General features: G+C 36.8%; 3 protein-coding genes and 1 pseudogene across 3 annotated transcripts; all 4 read left to right on the top strand.

Moving 5' to 3' along the window:
- Positions 1–3,094: 3,094 nt before the first annotated feature.
- Positions 3,095–4,030, top strand: LOC113170873 (olfactory receptor 4D1-like). The gene has a single exon (XM_026373180.1). The coding sequence runs from the start codon at positions 3,095–3,097 to the stop codon at positions 4,028–4,030; it is 936 nt and encodes a 311-aa protein (XP_026228965.1).
- Positions 4,031–4,684: 654 nt separating this feature from the next.
- On the top strand, positions 4,685–5,485 carry LOC113170884 (annotated as a pseudogene).
- Positions 5,486–8,695: 3,210 nt separating this feature from the next.
- On the top strand, positions 8,696–9,631 carry LOC113170975 (olfactory receptor 4D1-like). The gene has a single exon (XM_026373318.1). The coding sequence runs from the start codon at positions 8,696–8,698 to the stop codon at positions 9,629–9,631; it is 936 nt and encodes a 311-aa protein (XP_026229103.1).
- Positions 9,632–12,796: 3,165 nt separating this feature from the next.
- On the top strand, positions 12,797–13,735 carry LOC113170982 (olfactory receptor 51E2-like). Its single transcript, XM_026373330.1, has one exon. It carries the CDS (start codon positions 12,797–12,799, stop codon positions 13,733–13,735), a length of 939 nt encoding a protein of 312 aa, XP_026229115.1.
- Positions 13,736–14,410: the final 675 nt, after the last annotated feature.

Below are 14,410 nucleotides of genomic sequence, written 5' to 3' on the forward strand. Positions count from 1 at the left end.
CAGGGAGCTGCACTCACATACACACTTTAATCACACACTTGAGACCAGTATTGACAAGAGATACCAATTAGCTCCTCTTTGAAACTCATTTGTGTTGCTACTCTTGAGTATCATTGATCTACAACAAACACATTACTTTGACTCCAACACAAAACTTGTTGATGCAAAATTGTTGTTGTTGTAGCTGTTGTTGCAGTATACAGCACCATAAGTGCATAAAGTTACTAACTACATGATATTAGTTATAAAGCTGCAAAACTGTATATTGATTCTGTTTTTTTTTTTAAAGATAACACAGTTGCTGGGTTAAATATAAAAATCAGCATGCTTGCATGTTCTTAATCACATGGTTTATACATGCTGTAAACTGATGGTGATACTAGAGAAAGGGCCTACGATACAGTTCAGAGCTCAGCATATTGCAACATAACACATTAAAATTCAAAAAAACAACTTCGTCAGTTGATTAAACAAGCACAACATTTCGACAACAATGCTGCAATGAGAGAAAACACAACTAAATAAAGAAACATGCTGAAACACAAACAAATCACAAAATGCACTCCCTCGCAATAAAGAGAAAACGTAACAAAACACATAAATGCACTGAGCTTGTTGTATGCCTTTGCTAACCAGTGACATTGTATTTTACATTCAAGCGGATTTTTGTGCCAGATGTAATAAAACTCTTTCCTAGCATTTCGGTTGGCTTTGATGAGAATGAGACATACATGTGGACAAATTTGTTTGTACCCTTCCATTAAAGAAAGAAGAACACACACTGATCACTGAAATAACGTGAAACTGACAGAAGTATTATCAAATTAAAAAATACAAAAAAATTAACTCATGACAATCAGACATTGTCACAGTTTCTGCCTGGCACCCAGCTGTGTTATTTTCCCCCTCTCTCCCTCTTCCACTGGACTCCACTGCCATTCCTCCACTCACCAGACACTTCACTCCTCACTCTCCCAGGCCTTAATTACAGAGTGGTTTCACCTGTTTTCCCCCCTTCCTATAAAAACTCTCCTCAGTCCTCTGTCCACTGCCAGTCCGTTTTGTCAGCCCTGCTACCAGCCTTGTTACCAGCCCTGCTACCAGCCCTGCTTCTAGCCCTGCTTCTAGCCCTGCTCTTAGCCCCGCTCCTAGCCCTGCTACCAGCCATCCTCCTTGGCCCCACTCTTCCCCTGGATTGTTTTTGTCGTGTCCTTTGACTATCCCCTTAGTGTCCTGTATGAATTGACCTATTAATAAATCTGGTTTCTGTTCATCCCTGCCTCGTCCCTTCCCCTAAATTGTGACAGACATTGCTTCTTGTTGTGGTTCAAAACAAGCATTTTACAAAACAAACTAATGAAACTGGCCAAGAAAAAAACATAATATTTTGTTGCACAACCTTTTGAGGCAACAACTGCAATAAAGACATTTCTGTAACTTTTAATGAGACTTGTCGACAGGTAATTTGGTCCGCTTCTTGCGAGCAAACTGCCCCAGCTGTCTCGGGTTTGAAGGGTGCCTTCTCCAGAAGGCATGTTTCAGCTCTTTCCACAGATGTTTAAAAGGTTTATAACAGTACATAAAAGGCCACTTCAGAATAGGTCGATGGTTCCTTTGTAGCCATTATTGGGTGTTTTTAGCTGTGTGTTTTGGGGATATTATCCTGTTTGACGACCTAACTGAGACCAAACTTTCTGAGCAGGCAGCACATTTTGCTCCAGAATGTCTTGATAGTGAGATTTCATTGTACCCTGCATAGATTCAAGACAATCTGTGTCCCAGAACATAACCAAACCTCCTCTATGTTCTGCAGTGAGTTGCTTCTGAACATAGAGCTTGTGTAACTTGCCAAAAAATTCCAGTTTTGTCTTATCTGTCCAAAGAACATTCTCACAGAAGCTTTGTATATATGCATATGCATTTTGGTAAATTCCAGTCTCACTGTTTCATGATTTGCCTTTAACAGCAGAGTCATCTTCCTCATTGGCTCAGTGACTGATGGTACAATCTGACACTGATCTACATTGACACTGGAGTTCATCTCTCATCTCTATGGAACTTATTTGAGGAAATGTGCAAATGTAGTCACATACATCACATCAAACTGCTTGAAAATAGTCTTATAGACTTTAACATGTTTGTTTTCTTTTTAATGTCCCAAGACAACTCTCTCCTCAGCTTTCTGTGGTCCTTGTTCAGTGCAGTACACACCCTGATACCAAACATAGCCATACCAACCATACCAAGCATAGTGACTGCTTTTCACACTTAGATAGGCAGACTGACTGATTACAAGTTTAAAGACAGATGTGACAATAATGGTCAAATTATTTTCTTCTTTTTCTAGTTATACCATCATGTTAGTCTTCTTTTTTGCCATGAGATGACTTCTGTTGTGATTTTGCACTATAAAAATAAAATTGAATTGAAATGAATGGGATGATAAATTCCACAGTTTTGCAGAGTTGGAAAATAATTACTGAGTATTGGGACATGTTAAAATGTTTACATGTTCTGTAACATGTAAAAAAATTGTACATATGACTTTTCTATGTCCTGCTCTATGCTTCTATGTTTTTATGCTGTCTTGTGAATATTTAAAAGATTTGCTGTTTTTTTTATATAAATTTTACAGTGTCACAACCTTTTGGTATTGGGGTTGTTCCTGAAGGGATAAATTATGTGGACACTTGTGGTTTTTGATATTCACACTGATTAATGTCATATCCAGCCAAAATACGATTTCTGGTATAAGATTTGACTAATTGTACTGAGCAAAGCACTGACTGGCTAAAATTAACCAGGGCCAAAATCCATTGGGATGGGACAATAGGCGTGTCCTATTATATGTTACTGTTCTTGTGAGTCTTACAATGACACATCATAGAAGTCTTCCCTACAACACTGTTGTAAGTAAGACTTTAGACCTAAGGTTTACTGAGCTCACAAAGTAAGAAGCGCTGTTTTACTGCTCAGAACTATTGTTGAAAACTGGATAAAATGGTTAGGATTTGTAATATATTGAATAAAATTTTGATTTAAGAACTTTTTTGCATATTCTTTATTGCACATTAGTTTTGTTAAATTGTTAAATATGTCTGCACAGAATGCTTCAACCATAGTAACAAAATTTACCATAAGTGGTTTTGATACAACCAAAAATCCTATGCTGGTTGGTGTGGTTATATTGATATTCTATATTGTAGCTGTTGTAGCCAATGTAGTAAATATTCTTATAATTCTTTACAACAAAAAATTGCACAAACCAATGTATCTTCTCATTTGTAACCTTGCTATTGTTGACTTACTGTACACCACTAGTGCCAGTCCGACAATGATTGGGGTTCTAGTTGCTGGTGTTAAAACTATATCTTATGTCCCATGTTTAATTCAAATGTTCACTTTCCATTTGGCAGGGGTTATGGAGATGTTTGCTCTATCAGTTATGGCATTTGATCGACTGATTGCTATTAGTTGTCCTTTTCAGTACCATAGATATTTAACAAACACACGTATTCTTCTTCTTACATATGTCCTGTGGATTGTTGCTTGTGGTTTTGTGGCTGTTCTTCCTGCAACTGTGATTCCTCTCCCTTACTGCTATACAGTGCTGAAGTACAATTTCTGTTTCTATCCTGCCATCATACGAACCACTTGTGTTGACCCTGAATACTATTTCAACTTGGCTGCAATTACAACATTCTTTCTTTCATTTTTCACTTTTGGTTTTATTTGCCTGTCCTATGTTGGGATCATATATTTTGCTAAATTATCTTCAAATAATGAGAAAAAGAAAATTGCCAGCACTTGTTTGAGCCACTTGATTGTGGTAATATGTTATTACTTTCCAGTATTTGTCATTGCTATCCTGACCAGGTTTGGTGTGGTATTAACTGTTGAGGAACGTAATGGCTTTAATATCGGGTCCATCCTCGGCCCATCACTTGTAAATCCTTTTGTGTACTGTCTTAGAACAAGAGAAATTAAAAATGAGATTATTAAGATGTTCTCAATATCTCAAAAAAGTTGAAACATCTACATTTTTGTCAAGTGTAAACTTACTTTTCTTGTATCCTTCCATAAGTATTTTGCTAACATGTTAAAATATATTATATATAACAATTCACATGATCCAGCAACATACCAGAGTTTCCAGATCCAAGAAATTTGAGTGCTTGAAAGGTTTTGCAAATGTTCTTCAGTATACTGTTCAAAGCTGCATATTTTCCAGCATGACCCTCATTATTATTAGTGTCAAAAGCTGTGGTCTACAAAGAAAACTTAAGATGAAATGTGTGTTTTAGTCCTGATATGGTGGGCACAATATTTATATAACAGATGTCAAAAATACAGTATCTAAACATATTAGTGCTGCAGCTTACAGCAGCTACTCTACTGACAGTGTAATAGCCTAAATTATTTTTAAAACATTCTGGTGGTTCCGGCTTCTCAAATGTGAGAATTTGATAGTTTTCTTTGTTAAACATGATAGAAAAGTATATTACATTTTAGATTGTTGGTAAGTTGGAGACATTAGGCAGATTAATTAACAATTAAAATATTATATATATATATATTATATATATATATATATATATATATATATATATATATATATACACACATACATACAGTACAGACCAAAAGTTTGGACACACCTTCTCATTCAAAGAGTTTCCTTATAAATGGGGTTGGGACCATCAGTTGTGTTGTGCAGAAGTCAGGTGGATACACAGCTGATAGTCCTACTGAATAGACTGTTAGAATTTGTACTATGGCAAGAAAAAAGCAGCTAAGTAAAGAAAAACGAGTGGCCATCATTACTTTAAGAAATGAAGGTCAGTCAGTCCGAAAAATTGGGAAAACTTTGAAAGTGTCCCCAAGTGCAGTCACAAAAACCATCAAGCGCTACAAAGAAACTGGCTCACATGCGGACCGCCCCAGGAAAGGAAGACCAAGACTCACCTCTGCTGCGGAGGATAAGTTCATCCGAGTCACCAGCCTCAGAAATCTCAGGTTAACAGCAGCTCAGATTAGAGACCAGGTCAATGCCACACAGAGTTCTAGCAGCAGACACATCTCTAGAACAACTGTTAAGAGGAGACTGTGTGAATCAGGCCTTCATGGTAGAATATCTGCTAGGAAACCACTGCTAAGGACAGGCAACATAAACTGGATACATAAACTGAAGCATGGAGGAGGAGGTGTGATGGTGTGGGGGTGCTTTGCTGGTGACACTGTTGGGGATTTATTCAAAATTAAAGGCATATTGAACCAGCATGGCTACCACAGCATCTTTTAGCGGCATGCTATTCCATCCGGTTTGCGTTTAGTTGGACCATCATTTAATTTTCGACAGGACAATGACCCCAAACACACCTCCAGGCTGTGTAAGGGCTATTTGACCAAGAAGGAGGGTGCTGCGCCAGATGACCTGGCCTCCACAGTCACCGGACCTGAACCCAATCGAGATGGTTTGGGGTGAGCTGGACCGCAGAGTGAAGGCAAAAGGGCCAACAAGTGCTAAGCATCTCTGGGAACTCCTTCAAGAATGTTAGAAGACCATTTCAGGTGACTACCTCTTGAAGCTCATCAAGAGAATGCTAAGAGTGTGCAAAGCAGTAATCAGAGCAAAAGGGGGCTACTTTGAAGAACCTAGAATATGACATATTTTCAGTTGTTTCACACTTTTTTGTTATGTATACAATTCCACGTGTTAATTCATAGTTTTGATGCCTTCAGTGTGAATCTACAATTTTCATAGTCATGAAGATAAAGGAAACTCTTTGAATGAGAAGGTGTGTCCAAACTTTTGGTCTGTACTGTATATATTTGTGAATGTGTGTATGTTATCTAAATTTCCATATATTTCAGCAGGATGAGATTCAATCAGTATTTTTTGTAACTAATATTCTGCAGACCGGAAGTTTCACAGTTTATAAAAATCTCATTTCATAATACATAAACTGAATAAAAAATAGTAATTATAAAAAAATTGCGCTGTAAAACCCAACAAGTCCAAGATACTCTGAATATTTTATATTTAATTTGCTGTTAATTTAATGTATTAATATCTTAAAGTAATATGTAAGTTTTCAACTGTTTTCATTTCAGCAAATCTATTAAATGTATTTACTGACATCCACTGTATCAAAGCTATATTCTACTGACTAACTCAATAAATTGGAGTCTTATTAAATAAATAAACTTAATAAATAAATTTAAATAAATTAATTTCAACCTTTGCTTTTGGCAAATCAACTCAAAAATGTAACTAAGCTAAACCAAAATATAATAAAAAATTTAAAAAGCTACAACCAATAAACTTCAAATTTACAGGAAATCTTGTCTTAGTTATGCTACAAAGTGTGAATAGATTGCCAAAGTACAACACAATTTACAAAGTGTTTTATTAAGTTATGAAACAGTAAAATATGTCAATGACAAGTATTTTAGATTGAAACATCTCTTGTAAATAATATGTTTTAAAGAAATAAGAATAAGATTATTTTGCAGATAACATCTGGCTGAAAAAAAAAAGTCTATCTTGATAGCTTAACTTATTTTGTGACCTTGGGCAAGATACTGAACCCTAAGTTGCCCCCCTGGTCAGTGCGATCAGCTGCATAGCAGCTCTGCCATCGGTGTGTGAGTGTGTGTGAATGGGTAAATGAGATGGAGTGTAAAGCGCTTTGAGTACCAGTTAGGTAGAAATGCACTATGCAGTGCAGACCATTTACATCTAATAAAATAGAAAATGTTCAATAGATGATAGCCAGATGGAATCAGCCCAAGGAACTGAAAGCCTGTGCTACCCAGCTATGTGGTGTTCTCCAACACATTTTCAACTTCAACCTGCATCTGGAGAGAGTTCCTCTTGGGTGGAAAAAGTTGTGCCTAGTTCACGTGAATAAGATGCCACGTCCCAGAGTCCTCAATGACTATGGACCAGTGGCCCTGACCTCACATATTATGAAGGCTTTTGAGAGCCTGATCCTGGAGTCCCTTCGTCCGCTGGTCAAACCATCACTTGACCCTCTCTATTTTGCCTATCATCCCCAAGTTGGAATTGATGACACCATCACACATCTGCTCCAACGAACCTACACCCACCTGGACAGGCCTGCGGGCTTAGGGTGCTTTAACACCTACAGGCTTTAGTTTGATTAAATCGGACTCAAGTTTGTTTTCCCTCTTGGTGCAGTTCGTTTTGTCTGGTGTGAACACGGTAATTGCACTCGAGTGCACACCAAACCAACCGCACCGAGACCCCCAGAATGAGGTGGTCTCGATCCGAATCACTTAGCGAACTCTGGTGGGGACCTCCTGGTGAGAACGCGTACCGAGCCAAAACAGGACCAAATGCTATGAATCGCATGATTTGAGGGCTTTGGGTAGTGTGTAGATTTTTCCTTTTTTTTTTTTTTTTTTTTAATGAATGTTAATTTTTTTTTGAATGAATGTTAATGTAGGTTGGATGACCAACCTACATTAACATTCATAGTGAACTCATCTCTCTCCTGTCACACAAACGTACAGTAGTCCACAACCCTTCACCTTCTTCCTGTATTTACTTTTCTGTTCCCGCAGCAGAAACATCTGACCAATAAGCAGAGAGGACGTTCTCACGTAGTTTGAAGTGACGTGTTTTGGTACGTTTGGATTTTTCTGTGTGTGAAACAAAACCGAACCAAGGAGAAATTTCTACAAGTTTTCAAACTAATCAACTCAAAGCAAACAAATTAAGATGTGAAAGCACCCTTAGTGAGACTCATGTTTTTAATTTCTCAAGTGCATTCAACACCATCCAGCCTGCACTGCTGGGAAAGAAATAAAAAACATGCAGGTTAACACTCCCCTGATTTTGTGGATCATGAACTACCTCACTGACCGCCTACAATATGTCCGCCTGCAGAACTGTGTGTCTGACACTGTGATCTGTAGCACAAGTGCTCCACAGGGGACAGTTCTGTCTCCATTCCTCTTCACCCTGTATACCTCAGACTTCAGGTACAATTCAGAGTCTTTCCATCTTCAGAAGTTCTCTGATGACTCTGCAGTTGTAGGATGTATTCAGGGTGGAGATGTCACAGAGTACCAGGGGGTGGTGGACAGTTTTGTGGACTGGTGTGGACTGAACCATCTTGAACTCTACATCAATAAAAGAAAGGAGCTGATGATAGACTTTAGGAAATCTTTGTATTCTGTTTTTAATGTAGATTTTACAGTGTCACAACTTTTTGGTATTGGGATTGTTCCTGAAGGGATAAAAACCTCAATCATGTGGACACTTGTGGTTGTTGAAATTCCCACTGACTAATGAGATATCCAGCCAAAATATGATTTCTGATAGAAGACTTGTCCAATTATATTGAGCAAAGCACTACCAGGCTAAAATCAGCCAGGGCCAAAATCCATTGGGATGGGACAATAGGCGTGTCCTATTATATGTTACTGTTCTTGTGAGTCTTACAATGACGCATCATAGAAGTTTTCCCTACAACACTGTTGTAAGTAAGGCTTTAGACCTAAGGTTTACTGACCTCACAAAGTAAGAAGAGCTGTTTTACTGCTCAGAACTACTGTTGAAAACTGGATAAAATGGTTATGATTTTCAATATATTGAATAACATTTTGGTTTAAGAACTTTGTTACATATTCTTTATTGCATTTTACTCTTGTTATTTTGTCAAATATGTCTGTACAGAATGCTTCAACCATAGTAACAATATTTACCATAACTGGTTTTGACACAACCAAAAATCCTATGCTGGTTGGTGTGGTTATATTGATATTCTATATTGTAGCTGTTGTAGCCAATGTAGTAAACATTCTTATAATTCTTTACAACAAAAAATTGCACAAACCAATGTATCTTCTCATTTGTAACCTTGCTATTGTTGACTTACTGTACACCACTAGTGCCAGTCCGACAATGATTGGGGTTCTAGTTGCTGGTGTTAAAACTATATCTTATGTCCCATGTTTAATTCAAATGTTCACTTTCCATTTGGCAGGGGTTATGGAGATGTTTGCTCTATCAGTTATGGCATTTGATCGATTGATTGCTATTAGTTGTCCTTTTCAGTACCACAGTTATTTAACAAATGCACATACTGTCGTTCTTACATATGTCCTGTGGATTGTTGCTTGTGCTTTTGTGGCTGTCCTTCCTGCAACTGTGATTCCTCTTCCTCACTGCTATACAGTGCTGAAGTACACTGTCTGTAACTATTCTGCCATCATACGAACCACTTGTGTTGACCCTGAATACTATTTCAACTTGGCTGCAATTATAACATTCTTTCTTTCATTTTTCACTTTCGGTTTTATTTGCCTGTCCTATGTTGGGATCATATATTTTGCTAAATTATCTTCAAATAATGACAAAAAGAAAATTGCCAGCACTTGTTTGAGCCACTTGATTGTGGTAATATGTTATTACTTTCCAGTATTTGTCATTGCTATCCTGACCAGGTTTGGTGTGGTGTTAACTCTTGAGGAACGTAATGGCTTAAATATTGGGACTATCCTGGGTCCATGTCTTGTAAATCCTTTTGTGTACTGTCTTAGAACAAGAGAAATTAAAAATGAGATTATTAAGATGTTCTCAATATGTCAAAAAAGTTAGAACATCTCATTACATTTTTGTCAAGTGTGAACTTACTTTTCTTGTATCATTTCATAGGTATTTTGCTAAAATGTTAAAATATATTCAACAATTCACATGATCCACCAGAATTTAATTGTTGTCTTTATTACACATCAGAGTAAAGTATTTTACATTTCAGGTTGTTGGTTAGTTGATTTAATTCCAAAACATTACGCAGATTAATTATTAATTAAATATGATATGTATATATGTGTATATGTGTATATGTGTGTATGTCATCTAAATATCCACATATTCCAAAGATTAATATTGTTTGTAACTAAAATTCAGCAGACTTTCAGTTTGTCCATTTCATAGATGTTCATTTTTGATTAACTAAATAAAAAAATAATACATTTGCCAAAAAAGAAAAAAAACTGTTTTGACTTGTTATTATACAGTTAAAGTTCAAAATACTCAGAATATTATACATAATTAGCTGTTCATAAACTGTAATAGTAGCTTAAAGAATTGTGTAAATCTATTTTAATGCTCACTCTTCATTCTCTTTCGAAGGTCTTAGATTTCTGTAAACTTTAAATCACTTTAACTTTCAACCGTTTTCATTTCTGCAAAAGTATTTAAATTCATTTACTGACATCTACTGTATTTAAGCTAAATTCCACCGACTAATTTTTTTAACTGTGTACAACCTTCAATCAACTCAAAAAAACATAACTAAGCTAATTATTTAAAATTGAAAACATCTCTTCAATAATACATTTCAAAGAAATAACTGAATATTTTGCAACATCTGGTTGAAAAAAGCTGCTTGATCCTCACTTATCCTCCTCCACTTATTTTGCAACAATTTTGATAACCAATTAAACATTTATAGGGCATAATGTTAAACATTCCTTATTCCAATACCTTAATTAAGAGATTTGGAAAACTAGAACTTAAATGAGATTAAGTCAACCAACAAGACAAATACATCAACTACATAATAATTAAAACTAATTTAATCTCTGATGCCTTCAGAGCTCAGGAGGATTTGGCTCATCTGCCTAATGCAAAATACAGACAAAAAGGGCAATTTTGTTACATTTGTTATTTAACTGGTCCTCGTTGTTAATAGGTTGGACAAATTTCATGTGCATGGTGCATGTGTATTTAGAGGAATTTCTTCCATTTAGTGTCACTGTGAGATGCATCGTAGCTTGCTTTTTTGTGGCACGCTGAAGTAGGGTAATTTTTGCAGACTGCTTGTACAGTATTAAAACTACTTACCCTCCACCTGATTGTGAACATCTGTCCAATTCTCAAGATTTGCATATATAACAAGCAATCTTGAGTCTTTTGTGGACTGGTGGTACAGAGAGTACAGCATGGAGATAAAAAAACTCAAACTGGTGACATCCAAGAGCCACTTTAAGATAGTCATCGATTAGCAGTTCAATGTGGTAAGGAAGGCATTGTACATGTATATGTGTGTTAGCTACTGCTAACCAGCTTCTCCCTGCTTGGAGAGTGACCAGGCTCTGTCCTTGGAGAAAGCCTGGGCACCTTCACAAAAGATGTGCAGCTGTACGCCATGGCTCCCCCCAGTTCCCCAAAGCACATTCCTGCAGGGATCTCAATGAGGCCCATCCAAAAAGCTGAATGGGCTTAGGTTGTCCTTGGGCGACCTCACAGGCCTAGAGTTCCTGCCTTACAACCACATGGGTTGGCACGGCTGTTGACTATGATTACGAAGAAGAGGGAGAGGAAGAAGTCTGCTGAGTTAATCCTCAACCATCCAGTTGACAACTACGCCAGCTGGCTGACCACTGCTACGGATGTGATGAGCCACGTCACACAACCCATGTTTGCCCAGCACCACTAACAAAGGTTAGAGCATAGGGAAATGGCGGTGGAGTGAGCCAGTGAGGGCACTTTCACTCAAGTATCTGAATTGCATAACTGACAATCTGCCCTGCTCACCCCTGCTAGACACAGGCTTTACCATCCCCACGATGTGACCTGACATCCTCCCTGGTACCATCGGTCCACTTTCAGAAGTTTGTTCACCAGCACCCATTTAAAGATGGTGAATAGACAAAAGGCAGGCAAGACGGTGAGGAATCCTCTACAGGTCAGAGTAGGGGACCTGGTCCTGGTGCATGGTATTGTCACAGCATATAGCATTTTGAAAAAACTCGAACATAAAGTGTATTGGCCAGACTGAAACCTGGGCATTTTATTGTCAGTCAGCATAAAAAAACATGTGCAAGCCAAGCTTTGGGCCTCTGACTACACTTTTGCAAAGCACCAAGCTTTACAATAGTATATGTGTAACATCTAACCACAAAATGCATAATATAACTCCTTTAAACTACCATTTAACTGCTTCATGACAGCTGAAATGTGGTAACGAGAGATGAGCAGCATGTGTCACATGACCAGTAGCTCTGATTGGATAAACTAATAATTATATTTACTATATATTAGAGTATATTAGTGTAGTTCTTCCATGCTTTTATTTTGAACTTCTTTCTATGTTTCACTCTGTTGTCCTCTGTTTCCTCTAGTTACTGCCCCTTTGTCTTCATGTGTATCTCCTTTGCTCTACTAAAGCTATGTATAACGTCTTACATGCTCAGCCCTCTGTATATGAACCCCTGCATATCTCCACTTCATTGCCAGACGTCAGTGTTGGAGTCCAGGTCAAACCTATCTCTTGCTACTGCTGGTAAACCTTTTATGGTGACTGCTTACCTTGTCTGGCTGCCTTGTAACCTGTGCCGTCTATTTTTTAACACATATAATAATTTTCTACCTGAAGGGTTGAAAAGTTAAGTCGTGTGGACGATTTACATACTGTATGGTATATGTTCACCTGAGGACCCATCGGATCTGCCTTTGGCAATTTGTTGTTGATATTCAAAGATATAATATTAAATTTACTGAGCTAAGCAGTGACAGGCTCAAATTAGCCAACAGGTGCATTAATGTTCTTGTTACTGTTCTTGTGAGTCTTATAACTTAACCCTAAACCCTATTGCTGTTTTACTGAGAAATATTTGATTGAGCATCATTAGAGATGTTATTATAAAATCCATAAGCTGGAAAATATGGTTAGAATGTATAATACACTCTCTACATTAATCTTTTAGCTTGAGAAGAGTTTGATTTGTTTGATTTTTTACAATTATTTAGTTAAATATGTCTTTACAAAATGCTTCACTCAAAATAACAGAATTTATTATAAACGGTTTTGACACAACCCAAAACCCTGTGCTAGTTGGTGTGATTATATTAATTATCTATATTGTAGCTATTATAGCCAATGTGTTAAACATATTTATAATTGTTTATGACAAGAAATTACACAAACCAATGTATCTGTTGATTGGTAACCTTGCCGTTGTTGATTTATTGTACACTTCTAGTGCCAGTCCAACTATGATTGGAATTCTTGTTGCTGGTGTTAAAACTATATCCTATGTGCCTTGTTTAATTCAAATGTTTGCTTTTCATTTAGCAGGGGTGATGGAGGCATTTGCTCTATCAATTATGGCATTTGATCGACTGATTGCTATTAGTTGTCCTTTTCAGTACCACAGTTATTTAACAAACACACGTACTCTTGTTCTTACATATGTTCTGTGGATTGTTGCCTGTGGTTTTGTGGCTGTTTTTCCTGCAACTGTGATTCCTCTCCCTCACTGCTATTCAGTGCTGAGGTACAATTTCTGTAACTATGCTGCTGTAATACGAACCACTTGTGCCGATCCTAACTACTTTTTCAATATGGTTGCAATTATAACATTTTTTGTGTCATTTTTCACTTTCGGTTTTATTTGCCTGTCCTATTTTGGGATCATATATTTTGCTAAATTATCTTTAAATAATGAGAAAAAGAAAATTGCCAGCACTTGTCTGAGCCATTTGATTGTGGTAATATGTTATTACTTTCCAGTATCTGTCATTGCTGTCCTGACCAGGTTAGGCGTGGTATTAACTGTTGAGGCACGTAATGGCTTAAATACTGGGGCCATCCTCGGGCCGTCTCTTATAAATCCTTTTGTGTACTGTCTTAGAACAAAAGAAATTAGAAATGAGATTATTGAGATGTTCAGATTTTCCATTAGATTCTTCTGACCTGTAAATTTAGTTTCATAGAAATATTGTATTCTGTATGATGCTAAAATGAACTGAGAGGAATCTAGAATTCTTCGAGGAAATGTTGATCAGCAATTTACAATGTAAATCTACATCCTAACCAGAATGGCCCTTTTGACTGCCAATTGTGTCAACAAACGTTTTTGCTATGCTGTAATATAACAAATAAAATTAAAAATAACAAATAAAATGTGTGCTTCAGTTGACTTTATGTGGACAGACTAAAGAAGATACATTTCAGAAATATCTCAATATATTAGTGCTGGAATTAATTAATTAGTCATACAACAAATGATTATTCAAAAACTATTTTGATATTTGTAAACATTTTTACATAATTTTTTGAAACATGCTGGTGGTTCTAGCCCCCCGAATATGAGAATTTGATGAATTTTGAATCTGGTTGAAATTTCTTTCAGCATACATGTTAGTAAAGAAATTTGGGTTTTGGTTTTAGATTGTTGGATGTTTGGTTTATTGTCAAAAACATGCATACATATACATAGTGATATATTTAACAAAAGATTTATACAAAAATGCACACAAAAAAACATCTGTGCATACCGTGACCCGAACCAAAAATAATCTTGAGACACATCACATGCACATGCCACAGTTCTCTTTACCCCTATTACTATCTACCAACATTATTAA

This window comes from Anabas testudineus, chromosome 13 (genome assembly GCF_900324465.2).
Source record: "Anabas testudineus chromosome 13, fAnaTes1.2, whole genome shotgun sequence".
Lineage (NCBI taxonomy): Eukaryota > Metazoa > Chordata > Actinopteri > Anabantiformes > Anabantidae > Anabas > Anabas testudineus.